The sequence below is a fragment of the Chionomys nivalis genome, chromosome 2 (genome assembly GCF_950005125.1).
Source record: "Chionomys nivalis chromosome 2, mChiNiv1.1, whole genome shotgun sequence".
Taxonomy (NCBI): domain Eukaryota; kingdom Metazoa; phylum Chordata; class Mammalia; order Rodentia; family Cricetidae; genus Chionomys; species Chionomys nivalis.
Genome location: NC_080087.1, coordinates 5520933 through 5538010, shown reverse-complemented (window position 1 = coordinate 5538010; position 17078 = coordinate 5520933). Strand labels below are relative to the sequence as shown.

Below are 17078 nucleotides of genomic sequence, written 5' to 3'. Positions count from 1 at the left end.
CCTCTCCCCCCCCACTTACATGCACATATGGGAATAATAAATGCAACAAAAAGTAATGGGTGTTCTTTAAAAAAAGATAAATTGAATAAAACATAACCCAAAAATATACCAAAAGATAACTTCATCAACATTTTGATAGACATTCTTCCAATTTTTATTTTGTACATATATCAAGTGAGTCAGAGTTATAGAGGAGTACAACCAATTTATATAATACTTATATAATTACACCCCCATTATATATAAGTATTATATATAAGTAAAATAGACTCACTATGCTGCATGTTGGAGATTCAGAAAACCTGGTAGCATTTCAGTCCAAGATGTGGAGATCTGTATACACACATAGGGTCCAGTTAAGCAGTCCTCATTTGAGGGTGAAGATCTGATAGCTCCTTGGAGAGCCGCTCCTCTGACCCTCTGTTGAAAGACTTGAAGAAGCTCGGATGTGATGACCACAGGCAGCGACTTCACTGTGGACATGTCCACAAAGAGTGGGGCTTGCATGTGTTGTCTGCCTTTTTCATCCCCCCTTTTCTTTCATCTGGGGACCCAGCCTCTTGGCATCAAATTCAGGGCTGGTCTCCCCACTTGAGCTGGTAGGTTAGCCAACAATGAAAGTGCACCTACAACATGTCAGCAGTATACTTTACGGCTCTCTCAGTCCAGAGTTTTCCACTTTCAGGATCAGTCAGCAGAGGCAACCATTGTATTTATATTAAAATCTGATTTAATAACCACCTGCATCTTCTCAGAGGTACTCTACCTTTCTGTGACGACTCTAGTTACCAACAAATATAATAGTTGTTTATGTCCTAGAATTTATTCTGTAACATTAAGTAAAATGCAGAAGATTTTCTCTTTATCCACTAACTAACTAGAAATTCTTAGCTTCTGACTCAGTTGTAATTGTACACTTTATTGAATGCAGTATTGCCCAATTATAGCTGACAGTAGTTTTATTTTGCTTTGGAAAGGAGGGGTTGTTTTTGCTCATGGTTTGAGGATACAGTCCATTGTGGTAGAATGCATGGCAGCTGGTCACATTTTATCCCCAGTCAGGAAGCAAAAAGAAATAAATCCTAATAGATTTTAAAACAAAGATCACTGTTCTGTTACAGCAAGTAACTTAAAAAGAAAATATATTGTGTGTGTAAGCAGAGACTGCTCTTTTGTTTCTGGCCTCCCAGACATGAATAATCACACAGAAACTATATTAATTACAATACTGCTTGGCCAACAGCTTAAGCATATTCCTAGGTAGCTCTTATATCTTAAATTAATCCATTTCTATTAATCTGTGTATCTTCACAAGGCTGTGGCTTACTGGAACCTCTTGCTTCTTGGGCCTCTTTGACTCTACCTACTCTTTATATATCTCTGTTCAGATTTCCCGCCTGGTATTTTTTTGCCCTACCATAGGCTGAAGTAGCTTCTTTATTAACCAGTGGTAATAAAACATATTCACAACATACAGAGGGGAATCCCACATTATTGTGTATGCACGTGCATGCGTGCATGTGTGTGAGAGAGAGAGGGAGGGAGGGACGGACGGAGAGAGGGAGGGAAGAAGGAAGAGGAGGCTAGATTGATGTTTGGTGTCTCTGTTTTTCACTTTCCATTTTGAGCAGGCTCTCTCTTAACTGAACCTGAAGCTCAGTGTTTTGGCTAGGCTGGTGTGTGGGCTTTAGGATCCTCCTGTTTTCTCTGCTCCCAGTACTGAGGTTTTAGGCATATGTTATCATGACTTTTCAGGTTTTTGTGTTTTTAATATTTTTATTCTTTAATCATTTCTTGAATGCATATAATGTAGTTTGATCACACTCAACTCCCCATCCCCACCCACTGTTCTAGCTCCTTCCAGACTGTTACCCACCCTTCTCAACTTTATGTTCCTGCTTCTTTCTTTCTTTCTTTCTTTCTTTCTTTCTTTCTTTCTTTCTTTCTTTCTTTCTTTCTGTCTGTCTGTCTGTCTGTCTGTCTGTCTGTCTGTCTGTCTGTTTTTCTGTCTTTCTTAACCCACTGTGTTCAATTTGTGCTTCAAATGTATTTATTCATGGGTGTGGAGCCATCAACTAAGCATGGTCAGTACTTCAGGGACCATTTCCTTAAAGAAAACGGACTCTCCCTCCTCCAGAAGTCATCAATTGTCCGTAGCCTATTAGCTAGGAGTGGGAACTTGGAAGCCATTCTCCACTCTGTGATGGGATGCTGACTGACCTGATCTTATGCTGGTCTTGTACAGGCAGTAACAGCTCCTGGTGAGATCATGAGTGTGGTGGTCCTGTACTATTCAGAAGACACTCTTTCAGGTGCCTTTACCCATTGTGCCATCTTGTTGTTCCATTCCTTTTAATTTTTATTTTAACTAATGTATTAGTTCAATGTGTTCATTTTAAGTTACGTTTATTTTGATTTTTTTTCTTTTATTGGGATACCCAGTTCATCCAGCAGAATTGCAGAAAGGCTTTGTTTTCTCTCCCTCTGAATGCTTTGTTCAGTCACTTGTTTCATCTCTGTGTCGTTCAGTTCACGTACTCTGTTCTTTGTTGATCTGTATATCTCTTTGGCCTGTGCTTTAAATGTCTAGCATCTGAAACTTGACATTGCTCAATTATTTCACAAAGGGGAGTTTTTGTATAAATCTTTGATACTAATATTTTATGGAACTACATGGTTTGGTGTATGATAATGAACTTTGTAACATTTCCATCTTAAACTAAGTGACTTGTTTTTACTGTTAAAATCAGAAAGTAAAGTAACCATTTTATCAGGGACCTAGAGTTGTAGAAACAGACGGAGCTTTGTTGAAAGTCCTTTTTGAGCTTGATTTCTCTGGACGAGCTCCTTTACTTTTGGCCTTTTGCTCTAGCCTGACCATCTTTCTTCAGCAATCTTAGGCAGCCTAGTTAGTGATTTACCTGAATTAGAAATGCATTATATTCTGAGCTTGCCATATAAACTATAGCTATTTCATAGCCTTTATTCATCTTATCTATTCAGATAATTATTGGTTAAGTATTTAAGATCTTTTTTGTTTGTTAGCTATTCTGCCAGAATACAGTTAAGAGTTGCCCTCCAAAAGAGCTTACAGTGATGGAGGGAGACCAAAAGGCCAAACAGGAGAACAGAAACAGGATCTTCAGACTAGAGAGAGTGGTCTGCGATGTAGAAAGCATGTGGCCTGGTCGGTGAGCACTTAGTACATTTGTGCACCTAAAAAAAAATGGCCTAAAAAAATAAGTGTTACAGATAGAGACAAAGAGAAAATTGAAGGTCAAATCTTGAAGTGGCAGGATATTGAATTTCATTAAAAATGCTAATGAGAAAAGATGACAGTAGCTTAGGGATGCTATTATTCCTTTTCCTTTAAAGCTAATTCGAAGCCTTGTAAAAAGGAATAATAGATCTCTATAGAATTGTTTGATCTCTTTTATGTGTAAGCATAGTGATAATTTTGCACACTAAGGTTTGTTGCATTAAGAGGTTGAAAGCAGTTGCTTGGCTTCTTGCATTGCTGTACACTGGACCAGAGTGAAGAGAGAGTATAAGCTCGGCAGTGTCTGTAGAGGCATCAGTCACATCCCATGCAGTCTTTCCTGAGAGCACAGTGGACACAATGTCATCAAACAGTTGCCTGAAAACAGCTATTGATGGTTATGTAATATACCTAACAGTCTGCTTATAATTTAAACCATACAGTTATTTACAATAGAAACTATTTGAAAGATTTCAGATTACATGAATTTGCTTTATAAATATTTGCTTGGATGTGAAAGATGAAGTAGGGACTGGACTGCAGAGGACCTCAGTAGAGGATTTCTCTTTCCATAAATTGTTTGAAGATTAGCTGTTCTGTGTGGTTTTTCCATGTGAAAATTTGTAATAAACAAATGCAAATAGTCCAGTTCTTGTTAAGAGCTAGGCGAATAAAAATTGCCAAGTTCACTGTCCAAGTAAACTTTTTGTTTGAAACCGTTTCCTATACTTTGTTAATGTTTTATTTTGTCACCAGTAGAAATTATTTATAGTGCTTGATAGTTTTATTTATCATATATCTGTCTGTCTGTCTTTCTGTCTGTCTGTCTACCTATCCATGCTCATTCGGAGCAGTACTTTCAAGGTAGGTACAGGACTGCACCAGTACTCAGGAAACAGGAAGGTTGGAAGTTTGAGGCTAGCCTGGGCCATAGAGTAAAAGCAAAAATAACAGCAATACTGCTTTTGAGTACTTGCTGGTCTTTTTTTATTCATTGTTAATTATTTTTTCATTAGGTTATGCTTCCCCCTGGAGCTCAGCATTCTGATGAAAGAGGTGCTAAGGAAGTTATTCTTGATGATGACGAGTGTCCTTTACAAATCTTCAGGGAATGGCCAAGTGACAAAGGTAGACAGTAAACTTTATTACTAGAGGATTTCCTCAGTATCCATCCACTTGTCAGATTTCTGGTAACTCTTGTTCATCAGATGACAAGGAAAGTGTGTGCGTGTATTGGGGGCGGGGGGAGGGGGTCAGTAGGGGAGTATCCATGCATTGGCCAGTGTTTTCATAGACTTGTAGAACATCTCTGTGGTGGTACCTTTGCCTATGGAGCCACACTCAGCGTATTTGAGTATCATGTGAAGATGATATTGCAGGTGAAATGCCAGACTATTAGCAGGGACAGATCATTGTTATCGATGAGCTGTGAAACAATGTCCATAGATCCACATGAGTTATGTGGTATGTGAGCAAATTTGTTAGGCAGGGAAAGTACCCTACAAGCCTGAAGTTTTCCAGTAATACAGCCATTTCATATATAGGTTGAATAATCCTTACTAGAAGTACTCAGAACCCAGAAGTGTTTCGGATCCCAGAACATTTCAGACTTGAGTGTTTTTACATTCATAATGAGATAACTTTGCAGATGGATGCAAGTCTAAGAATCACCTTCGTTTATATTTGCCTGTGTATAATTTAGTCCATAGGTTTTAATGTATTAATGTATTGGTGTTTCTTCTGCTGCCTGTATTGAAGTTTGTTTTCATTTGTAGCACTTTGGATTTCAGGTGTTTTTGGTTTAGGGATGCCCAACTTGAAATGGTGTGTATTTGTCACTAGTCAGTTGTTTTTCTCTATTCAAAGCAGCAAAGTGTTTAACGCTATGCTTTTATGAAGTATAGTTTCTAACATTAAGATTGATACAGTTGATTTCTAGGTGAGTGCCTTTATATTAATGAAGATATAAAAATCCTTCCTGATCCTATGTAATAATCATATGGTGTGTAGATTGATAATTTAAAAGTATAAAAAAACCCCTAAGAATAAGTGCATTTCCAGTTTCATTAAAATCCTTATTCTGTACTATTTTAGACAGGTATAAAAGTTAAGCCTTATTTTAAAGTTGTTTCGAATTTTGAGTTAATTCATTTGAATAAAATACAGGTCAACTGAGATGTTTGTGGGTTGTAGGAGTCTGCTTGTGTGTTCCTGGCTGCCCAGATTCCTGAAATAACCACACAGAAACTATATTATTTGTAATAACTGTTTGGCCAATAGCTTAAATGTATTTCTGGCTAACTCTTATATTCTAAACTAACCCATCTCATTAATCTGTTTATCACCATGTGGCCATGGCTTACCATGTAAATTTCCAGTGTCTGTCTCTGGGGGGGGTTCCATGGCTTCTCCCTGACTCTGCCTTCTTTCTCCCAGTATTTAGTTTAGTTTTCCCTGCCTAACTCTCTTCTGCCCTGCACAGGCCTAAGATAGTTTATTATCCAGTGGTATTCATACAGAGGGGAATCCCACGTCACCTCCCCTTTTCTGTTTAAATTAAAAGGAAGGTTTTAACTTTCATATAGTAAAATTACATTTAACAAAATAAGTATCAAGAAAGAATTACAGTTAAAATATTTATATCTACTTTATCTTTTATTATAACTAAGGAAAACTATATATATATTCTTCAACTCCATCAAAGACTCCAGAAGGATATACTATTACCTAAGTAAACAAGAGGTACAGTGTAAGCAACTTCCAAAACTAGAATTGACAGAGACATCTTGCTGCCTGGACAGTCATCCAAAGTTCTGTAACGTTGTGGGCACTCATCTTAAGCCTACTGGCCCATAGTGTCTGGCAGACTTTCATGAAGCAGGAAATTTCAGACAGGTCCGCTTTTATTGGCAGTTTGTCATTCACTTTCTTCTGTGTCCTGCAGAATGTCTAACAGACTCTTTCATGAAGCAGGAAGCCTAAAGGGTTGTCTCACCTTTAGGCAAGTTTAGCTGTCATTTCTCTGTGGGCCCTGCACATCCAGTTCATACAGCAGTCCAGGCAAGAGCAGTCCCCTGCCCAAATTGCCAACAAACTTCATAAGGAGCCTCTTCAGTGCCCATCTTCCTCTTGAAGTAGATTAGTGCTGCCAGGAGCACATGAAAAGTCCTAAGATCTTAAAACATTTTAAATGCCATATTCTTTGAAAGTTTTGAAGATTATCTATCTAACTTAAAATATATCTCTTTATATCTAGAAAACCTAACATGACTACAAGCTTGACTATTATAGATAACTCTCTATTAACCTATATTTCTTAATTATACATTACATTTTTAAGTTAGCTCTACAAACAAAATACCTTAATCAAGATCAGAAATAAATATATACAGTATAATAAAATTGACCTTAAATTTATATCAATAATCCAAGATACATACCAATGCAAAGTATTCATATCTATATCATATCCCCCTTTAAATGTAAACATTTATAACCAATTATTTAGGGAATTTGGGCGTAGTTCTCTCCAAACTGCTTCCTGCTTTTTGTTGAGCGAAGTATTTTTTGGGGTGTTGTTCACGGCAAACTTTCATGGGGTCTTCTGGAAGGATTCCACAGGTTCTCATCCTCTGTGAAAACAAAAGAAAAACCTCTTTTCCAAAGCAACATATCCTAAGACCCAAATTTTGAAGTCGAGATACCTTTAGAGTATATATGCTGGTTTAGTTTAACAGTCTGTACAATGAAATATCTCTCTGTACTTAGTTCCTTCACAGTCAAAATTTCAAGGAAAACACAATAATATACATAACCCAGACTCTGTATTTTCCATCTTTACGTGCCTTATTTTATTTTTTAATCTATGGCTGTCTGTACTCTGTCTTTTTAAAGACTTTATTTTTTTTTGAACAATTTACATTTTTTCCAACTCTCTATACTCTTTTTTTCTCCTCTCTCCCAAGCCTATGTACATTTATCCAACACTGTGACCCACTTAGAGGTCTTTTCCATCTGAATTTGCCTTTCCTGTGTATCTGTAATTTATTTCAGACCAGGACTCCTCCTTAAAATGCTAAAGCAGTGGCATTGCTAGGGCAGATACAGCGCTGCCTGCTTGCTCTGTCCAGTCTAACATGGTATAAGTCCCATCACTGCCTCTAAGATTGCTGGGCAGGAGCCATCCTCACCACCTCAACTCTGGTAACCCATGCTGCCACCAAGTAACTTGCAGCATGCTGCCCACAAACCCCATTCAAGTGCTCGGCCTCCTGAAAGAGACAGAGTTCTAGCTGGCAGCATGGCCCAGAAAGCTGCTCTTTCAAAACCGCATGGCTTTTTATTTACTACCACTTACTCAGGAAAACCTCTCTGAAAGGAGTGCTTAACTCTGTTTCTTGTTTGTTTTGTTTTATGCCTAGAATTCCTTCCCAAAGTCTCTCAGGTTTTAAGTGAATTTAGTTAGGGATCAGTTTGTTGTAGGAGTCTGCTTGTGTGTTCCTGGCTGCCTAGACTCCCGAAATAACCACACAGAAACTATTTTATTTGCGATACTGTTTGGCCAATAGCTTAAGCAGATTTGTGGCTAACTCTTACATCCTAAGCTAACCCATCTCCATTAATCTGTGTATTGTCACGTGGCTGTGGTTTACTGACAAAGTTTCAAATGTCTCTGGCTGTGGCTCCATGGCTTCTCCCTGACTCCTCCTTCTTTCTTCCAGTATTCAGTTTAGTTTTCCCTGCCTAGCTCTGTTCTGCCCTGTGTAGGCCCAAGACAATTTATTAACCAATGGTATTCACAGCATACAGAGGGGGAATCCCACATCATTTGTGTATTTGTGTATGAATGTTGATAGGTCTATCTACAAGTGCAGGTTCGTTATTTTTAAACTAACAAGCTGTTTACTAGCATATGCTATCCTTTGGTAGCTCTATCTGTCAGTTAAAAATAATTTATTCATGTTGCTTGTTTAGAATTTTTCAGAGCACACTGAGTTAAGATACCAATTGGATGAGCTTTGCTCCTCTACTCCTTGGCAGATGTGATTAAAATCCATGTTCTTGGTTTGGGCAAATGTTTGTCAGTCAGTTATCATCACTACCACGTTTGCTCCATTGATAATTGCTATTGTTGCTGTTCTAGGGATTTTAGTCTTTCAACTGAAGAGGAGACCACCGGACTATATCCCAAAGAAAATGAAGAAACACGTTGAAGGGAAGCCACTGAAGGGGAAGGACAGAGTTGATGGGTCTGGCTATGGTTCTGCTCTTCCTCCTGAGAAACTGCCCTACTTAGTAGAGTTAAGCCCCGGTGAGAAAGCTGGCCCTAAGTGTCCATTTACTTAAAAAGTGTAACATTCATAAGATGGCATCATTAAGGCCACAATACATTAATTCATGAGTCCACATGAACAAAAATGCATCTAACAAGCTTTAATGAGTAGCATTTAAAGTTTTAAGTAATCAGTTACTTTTAAGAAAAATTTTCCACGCTGGGCGGTGGTGGGGCACGCCTTTAATCCCAGCAGAGGCAGGCGGATCTCTGTGAGTTCGAGGCCAGCCTGGTCTACAAGAGCTGGTTCCAGGACAGGCACCAAAGCTACAGAGAAACCCTGTCTCGAAAAACAAAAAAACAAAACAAAACAAAAAAATCCAAAGGAACTTTAGTTAATGTACTAGCAACAAATTGAAAGTTATTCAGCTGGAGACAGTCTGTGTGTATGTGTATGAGAGGAGGAGATTGTACTAGTGTTTGTGATTTATGTGCAGTGTTCAAAGGGAATTTCCTTAGATTTAATAATACTATGCCTTTGAGACCTAGCTTAGTAACTAGTAGCATGTTTTAAAATAACATCATAAATTTATATTCATATTAGTCTTCTAATTATATCACTTACAGAGTTTTTACAGCTAAAGATGTTGCCATAACTTAGTCATCGGGTAGACAAATACACTGACATTCTTTAAGTGTTTCATATATACACAGATTCCCCATGAAGTATGTATTTGCATATATGTGCTTTACATGACATTTATCAGTCAGTTAAAATCGCATCATTCCTAATTTAGTTACTAAGATGCTATTATGTGACCTATATTATTGAATGTTATGAAGATATTCACTCACTCCTAGTTAGCAACTAAAGTAAAAGTCAGTTAATAATTACAGGAAAATAGCACAAAAAGAATACATTGCATAAATAATATATAGTTCTTTGGGCAGGTTTTTTCCTCCCTCCTTTGGTTTTTAATTTTCATTTTTATTTCTAAGGTTGTTTAATTATAATTTACTAGAGATTAGATATATTCTTTGTGGTTCAACAGTTTTAGGAGACAACTGGTTTACATTCATGTGGAATAGGATAGTAATGTTTGAATGGTATTGTAATTTATGGTCTTGACAGTGTGGTTCTAGAGGAGTAGTTTTATATTTAATTATGCTTGAAAACCTGTTTTAGTTGCTAAGTACTTTGTGGGGAATTTAGCACTGTGCTTTGTCCTCAGTTCTCTATCCGGGAAATTAATTTTGAAGTTTTATTTTCCACTGTAAATTGGAGATATCCTTGTGATACTATTGTCTGTTATGTGAGGGGGACATTGGTACTTGTTTATCTGAAGGAAAGAAGACGAACAGTGAAAACACCATTTGTTTTTGACTGAAAAATTTTAGGCTATTTTTCAAGTATGTGGTCTGTTCATTAAAATGTTGCATCAGAGCCGGGCGATGGTGGCACACACTTTTAAGCCCAGTACTTACTCAGGAGGCAGAGGCAGGTGGATCTCTATGAGTTTGAGATCAGCCTGGTCTACAGAGTGTTCCAGGACAGACAAGACTGTTAACCAAAGAAACCCTGTCTTGGCGGGGGGGGGGGGGGGGGCACGACTGGTGCATTGGTTGTAGAACTTAGGTTTGATAGTTGAAGAGTCTTAGTTATTAGGCAGCTGACACTAATTTTTAAATGTGTGGTAGAAGATAGATTTTGGTGGATAGCAGAGAGGCTGTATGATATAGAACGGCGAAAACACTGATTATATCCCAGCTCATGTTCTAATGAGTGCTTCCATTTTGACTGCTTAGTTTTTACTTGTCTCTCAAATAATCACATGCATAGAATATTTTGTCTTTAAAAGATAATAGACCCTAGATAAAGAGAAATTCTGTACTACTTTTTGTCAAGATACTAGCAACCACATTATTGCATGTTCACTAATATGTTTCTTAGCACTCTGTTACCTTTGGGCGACATTGATTTAGTTCCTTATATAGACAGGGGTGAATATGAGTAAGACTTTCTCTTATGCCAGCTGATGAGCACAGTTCAATATTAGTGTCGTGGCTCTCCAGGCCCACATTCCCTTCCAAGTTTTCTGGGCTGCTGGTAAGAACTGCCTTTATTATTGCATTGATATCTAAGAGAAATAATACTTTTGTCCTAAAGGTAATGGTTTTGATGACAGGCCTGAGTGCTAGAATAAGGTCTTTGTTGCATCAGAGCTATGTCATGATGCCGTTTTAGATGAGTATGCTGAGGGAATATTTTCCATTATGAGAAATATTCATGTGCATTGATATGTTAGGAATGGATAAGAGCTATATTTCCACCAGGCACATTGTCAGTCAGATGTGTGCCTTCAGTGTGGAATACCTGCTAGATATTGGCAGGAGTTTCTGAGGTGCAGGTTTATTTACAGCTTTACAGAAGAGTGGGTTTTCTTGTGTGTTTTAAACAGAAGGAGCCAGCCAAGTGGGATGGTAACTTTCTATCAGGTTAACTCACTGTTAACACAGCTGTCTTGCTGCCTGGTGACTCACCTATTATCCTGCTGTTTTCCTTAACAGTCTACACTGGTTTCTAAAACACTGACTGGGGTCTGCTGTAGTCTTTTCCACACAGCTCTAAATGCTAGTGGGTAAAATTTGCCATTTCTTCCTTTGAAACATCTCACTGAAGCTCACCCTTTGCATCTCTTCTCCTCCTTCCCTTTCCCACCTGTTCTGCATGGTCTCTCTCCTGCTGATGCTGCCTTCACCTGGGCCCTGGCATGTCTCTTAATCCCAGGGAGAAGGAATCACTTTGCGTACTACAGCTATCACACCTATGAAGGTAATGCTCTACTTAATACTACTCTGTAATGGGGCACTAATGGAACTTCTGAACACCACATTGCATGTGAAAGAAATGTACATGTCTCCTTCTGTTCGTTTCTGCTCAGTGCCCTACGTCCAGCACCCAGATGATTTATTGGAAGCTTTTTTGCTGCTTTCATTTCCCAGGTTCACTATGGGAAGTGATTGTAGGCAGAGGATTGGCTCCAGAACTGTAGACTGCAGGCAAAAGGCCTTTATGTGCTCTTGAACTGTGCTGTGGCTTGTGTTCCTTTCATACTTAGAGATAGGCTAAGCATCCCTCACTCCAAACGTGAAGTGTCTTAAGTGCTGATTTGAAGACAGAAGGGAAAGCCGTGTAATCGATGACTTCGTGTAATGGATATAGTCCTCACCCAGGTACTCTAAGAATGTTGGGTGTATTTTCCTATCAGCTGTGTGTTAGATGGTCATGGAATTTGTGTTTAAAAGTAATTTCTATCCCAAGATGTGTGGCATGTTAAATAGACATGAATATCACAAAACCTGGGGAAAAGTTGGAATCTAAAACTTGGCTAGGGCTCTGGTAGCTTATTGTGTCTGCCATGGGTCTTCTTAGAGCTGGCCTATAGTACTTCAGATATCCTCAGTTTCCCACTGGAGAAGGATCCAGGTGCTGTGAACGGTTGACTTTAGAGTGCTCCTTGGAGATGGAAAGCAATTGGAATGGAGGTTAAGGGAATGCCCATATTACTCCTGCTTGTGATCATCAGCTTCTAGACCAGAACTGGTGGTGGGCTGTCACTAGGAGAGAGCTCAAAGGACCAAGCTCTTCAGCTGTCCTCACTTGCCACCCTTTCTCAGTTTAGACTAGATGCTCTGTCATCCACTTGTCCTGTAGCTATTAGGTTCTCTGCACTGTACACAAATTTGTCTGTGGTTTTTCTATAACAATGAAGTGCAGTAAGAAAGGAGAGACTGGGAAAGCAGCCCTGAGTCTGTTGATGTTGTGGTAATTTTTTTTATTTATTTACTTATTTGCTTATTTATTTATTTATTTAGCTGCAGTAGAACGTTAACGTGAACACTGTTCTTAACAGACAAGTCTTTGGTGTTCTTGTTACTTTGACACACATGGTTACTTACTTTTTTCCTTTGTAATTCATTTGTGTTGTTTGTGTATCTATATTGTATTATTTTCTTTCAGTTTTAATATGACTGTTTGCTCTAGAACATCAGTTATTAAAGAAGGCCAGTGTGGTCTAGCTATGAAGGAGCTCGGAATTGATGGGGGCCTGTTCAGTGGTTTTCTTTCTGATACAAGATTCCTGTACTCAGAAGATCAGGAAAGACAAGAATTGTGAGCTGCCCATAACAATATGGGGCAGTAAACTATCCAAGAGGGGAGGAATCCACGTCCAGGAAAAGCCTATAAAGCTTTGGTTTTGTTATTGAGACACGTTGCTGGCTTTAAACTTCTTTTCCCTTCAGTATCCGAAGTGTTGACGTTAATCAAGCTAATTAGTGTTGAGCTTCTGTGATTTGATGTCTCGTTTAAATCCAGAGTTTCTGAGAATTATTATAGATGGAAATATTCCAGGGCGAAGGGAAACAACTTAGGACATTTTGCGAAGTCCATATTAGGCATATGTCTTTGACATGCTTCAGTCTCGTCTTACCTTCACCCAGATGTTATAGATTTGTTAATATTTCAGAAATAAAAAATTAGATCAGTAGAATATTACTTTGTGTACTCTAAAACTAAACTTGGTTCTAGAGACCTTAGCTATTTATGGTGTCTTTTGTTTGTAAGAGTTCAGACTGCATCACAGCTGAGAGACTTTAAGATTTAATAGTCTGTGTACATACCAGAATCCTCCAAGCTTCTGAACCTCTCACAGCTAACATCTGATTCCATGGCTTAAGATTTGAGTAAATGACGGAAAGTTACTTGGGCAGTCACGAAACAAACTATGCAGGCTTGCACTCGCTTTCTTAAGGAAACCTTGCTCGGTGTGTTTGCAGCCTATACTGAATGTGGTGGCTGTGGTAGAAGTCTTGGATTGTATATTAGTTCTTGTGTTCTGTGAGGTACACTTGCCATGTGCTAACTCTGAAAACGGCTTCAGTGAACACCGTTTCTACAGATGGGGTACAGTGGGTGAGAGGGCGTGGACTGGCCTGGCAGTGTTGCTTTCCTTTCCTCCACCCCTACCCTGCACCGGAAGGGAGGCTATGGCAGTTGGGCTCCACGTTTCCTTTAAAGGACACAGATTTGGATGGGTACAAATGCAGGGGTAATCTGGAGGAGTTGGGGTGTGGTGTGAATATGATCAAAACATACATGAAATTCTCCAAGAACAAATTAAAAAAAAAAAGCAGACAAATTTTTTCTTTCTGTCTTTGACCCCAGTTCTCCCAAAGGGAGTAAGCATTTCAATAGCATTTTTTACTGTGGTGCACACTGGAGATTCAGACTGTGGCTCAGGAGGTCTGGGTGAGCTGGAAGGGTCACACAGTTAGAGCATTGCTGTGCCCACCACTGTATTGTGCTGTGAACTTAAGGGTGCATGGTACTTCTGCTCTACAAAGGTTCTAGATTGAAGTAATGGCTTATGTCGTCTTACTCTGTCTTCTCAATACAATTCTATCCTCGGAATCACTAAGGAAGATCAAGGATCGTGTGCTGGGGGAAAAAGTATAATCAGAAAGTGTTGGAATTAATGACATATAATCATGTAACATTTTATATGAACAGAAGCTGACTGGTGTCTGTCTAGTGTATTGAGGTTTATAATGTTAGTTGGAGACTCTTTGGAAAGAAGTCCTGGGAAGTAAAACTATACTATCCTTAGTAAAGTAACTTGTTTGTTTCAAATGTAAGATCATTAGACTTTAAAAATAGAGCTCTGTACCTCCTCTTCTCACAGATGGCTCTGACTCCAGAGACAAGCCAAAGTTATACCGCCTTCAATTAAGTGTGACTGAAGTTGGGACAGAGAAGTTTGATGACAATTCTATCCAGGTACTTGATCATATTTGCTGCCTAAGCCTTTTACTGTTGTTCCTCCTATCAGTTATTAATAAGCACATGTGAAGAAACCAGCCACATATGAATGAAGAAAATAATAGACCTTGTGTTTACCTGTAAGTCATTCAGTCTTCTGTGAGTCACTTTTCATGTGTTTGCATTCAGAATGCACCTACAGAAATGTGTGCTGATGTTAACATTCCAGTCTGACTGTTCACTTCTGTTTAGAAAGCAGAGGTGCTGATAACAGTTGATAGGTCTGTTTTAGGAGTACTGTGCCCAGCTCTCAGTCATCACTACCTGAGCATCTTAAGAACTTAAAAAAGGGCTTGGCCAAATCACCTTTATTCTTTACTTGTATAGGAGTAAATTGGTTGTGCTTAAAGTTGTGGTTCATATGATTCATTAGTTCTTAACACAGTAAAATGTAAATAAGATTTTTTAAGTGATAATTTTCTATATAAATTCATCTATTATCTAGTTAATGTTTAAGATGAGATGCTTTGTGTGTGTATTAGGGACAGAGTCGTCCTGGGGTTGGAACTTGACGCCTCATGCAAATTGCCAAGGACCATGCTACTGAACTAATTCCTGGGCTCCAGTCATATGATTAATAAAGCAGAGTTATAGTATGCTTGAAAACAAGTTCTTAAATGTTAAAAATGCCCAGGTATTTTGGCATAATTTTACACTATTAAGAGAGAAAGCCTCTTAAGAAAACAAAAGTCCAGTGCTTGTTAGACTGTGTTTATCATGGCTGAACTTGAATTTTTTAAACACTGTGTACTTGATGATGGAACTGTCTTTTCCTTCTCTTTTCAGTTGTTTGGCCCAGGGATTCAGCCCCATCACTGTGATCTCACGAACATGGATGGAGTGGTCACTGTGACTCCCAGAAGTATGGATGCAGAGACCTACGTGGATGGCCAGCGCATCTCAGAGACTACCATGCTGCAGAGTGGCATGAAAGTGCAGTTTGGCACCTCACACGTGTTTAAGTTTGTGGACCCCATCCAGGACCACGTTCTTTCGAAGAGATCTGTGGATGGAGGCCTGATGGTCAAGGGCCCAAGACATAAACCTGGGTGAATGTGATAGCTCAGCTTAAGGATTTTAGTGTTTTGGCTATAAAGTAATTTTAGCTATATGCAAATATCTTTATTTTCAGTTTTTATTATATTTTTTATTTTCTCTGTGCATGTGTGAGTGCATTTGTGTGTGCCTGCTTTTTCTGGCATGAGAGGATATCTCACAGACATGTACTTCTCCTACCTGTGGGTCCTGTGGGTCTAATTCAGGTTGTCGGGCACCTTACTCACTCCCATTTCCCCACTCTTTTATTTCCACTTTTCAAAGGTAAAAATGGAGGGTGTGGAATGTGTGTCTCAGTGCTCAAGAGCAGGTGCTGTTCTTGCAGAGGACCCAGTGTGGTTCCCAGCACTGAGTCAGGCCTGTCTATAATGCCAGCTTGGGGCTTCTGACAGAGATACTACAAACATGTGTTGTACACACATACATGCAGGCAAAATATCTATGTAAAATAAAAATGAAGCTTAACTTTATGGATTGGGAGTTTATTGAAAATTTGGATTGGATTTGGACTTAATCTTGAAATTGGAAGTTTTGACTGGTTTTAAAGATTCTTACTTTTAAAGCTGATCTGTTCTTTGGATCATCACCATATGTAACCAGTAGTATTTAAAACAGCCCTAGTAACACAAGGGGGATCTATTTAAGAATTCAGAACATTTTAGCCCCACCTAGTGTTTTCATGAGGTCTTGCAATGTAGTATGTTAAACTTTTTATTATTATTATTATCATTATTATTTTGGTGAAGAGTAACTTTTCTTTTGGTTATAAGTTTGGAAACATATACTGTTAAGCTGCTTTGTTACCCATTTTATAGGTTAACAAAGTATTTATCATGGAGAAGTAGCCGCCATAACTCTTACGTTATTTACAAAAAACTTCTAAGTCTACAGCAGTGTAAACATAAGAATATAAACATAAATCACCCTATAAACTGGTGTGCTGGTGGGCTCCACTACTGCCCTTTGTTTTTCATGTAACCCTAACTGGCCTGGAACTGGCCTCAAACTCACGGAGACCCACCCACCTAACCTCCATTGGTTACTGTCACAGATCTGACACTTTGGACCAGATGCTATGGCTCAGAGTTAACATTTTTTTTCTCCAGTGTGAACACATATCGACATGTGCTCGTTTAGGCAAAAAGATGCTTGAAGTTTCATGTGGCGTGTATGAAGGGTTTCTAGTTTCTCACCTTGAGTTGCAGGGTTTTTGTTGTTGTTTTTAATTTATGTACTTGTGTATACATAATACATGTGTGCAGGAATGTAGCCCAAGTCCAAGGTGACTTTGTTCTGACTTAGATGCCATCATATTATGACCTTTAGCTGTAAGAATCATACCTTCCTCACTACTCAGAATACAATAATGACATGCAGGTGCTTGGTGCATCAAGACTATAGTATAATTCACAGACCAGTGTATCATCACACATCTCTAAAATACCCAAACTGATGTCTTGAAGACAGTTACATGCATAAAGCTAATGATTATTTTGGCCTTTAGTAAAAAACTTCTTAGAAGTTACTATTCAGAGAATGGTATTGCTTTATGTTGCAAGATATTTTATTTTCTCAGAGAATTATATAGAGGAATTTCTAATAGAAAGGTT

At 38.6% G+C, this 17078-nt stretch overlaps 1 protein-coding gene across 11 annotated transcripts in view; it reads left to right on the top strand.

Moving 5' to 3' along the window:
- Afdn (afadin, adherens junction formation factor) overlaps window positions 1–17078 on the top strand; it is a 135476-nt gene that overhangs the window by 60247 nt on the left and 58151 nt on the right. For 8 of the 11 annotated variants that reach the window (XM_057761350.1, XM_057761348.1, XM_057761347.1 and 5 more), the window contains exons 7-11: window positions 4276–4387; window positions 8403–8570; window positions 11320–11364; window positions 14276–14370; window positions 15199–15461. In XM_057761350.1, coding sequence (XP_057617333.1) covers window positions 4276–4387; window positions 8403–8570; window positions 11320–11364; window positions 14276–14370; window positions 15199–15461 — 683 coding nt within the window. The remainder of the gene's footprint in view (window positions 1–4275; window positions 4388–8402; window positions 8571–11319; window positions 11365–14275; window positions 14371–15198; window positions 15462–17078) is intronic. The other 3 variants (XM_057761355.1, XM_057761352.1, XM_057761351.1) reach the window with 1 other exon arrangement.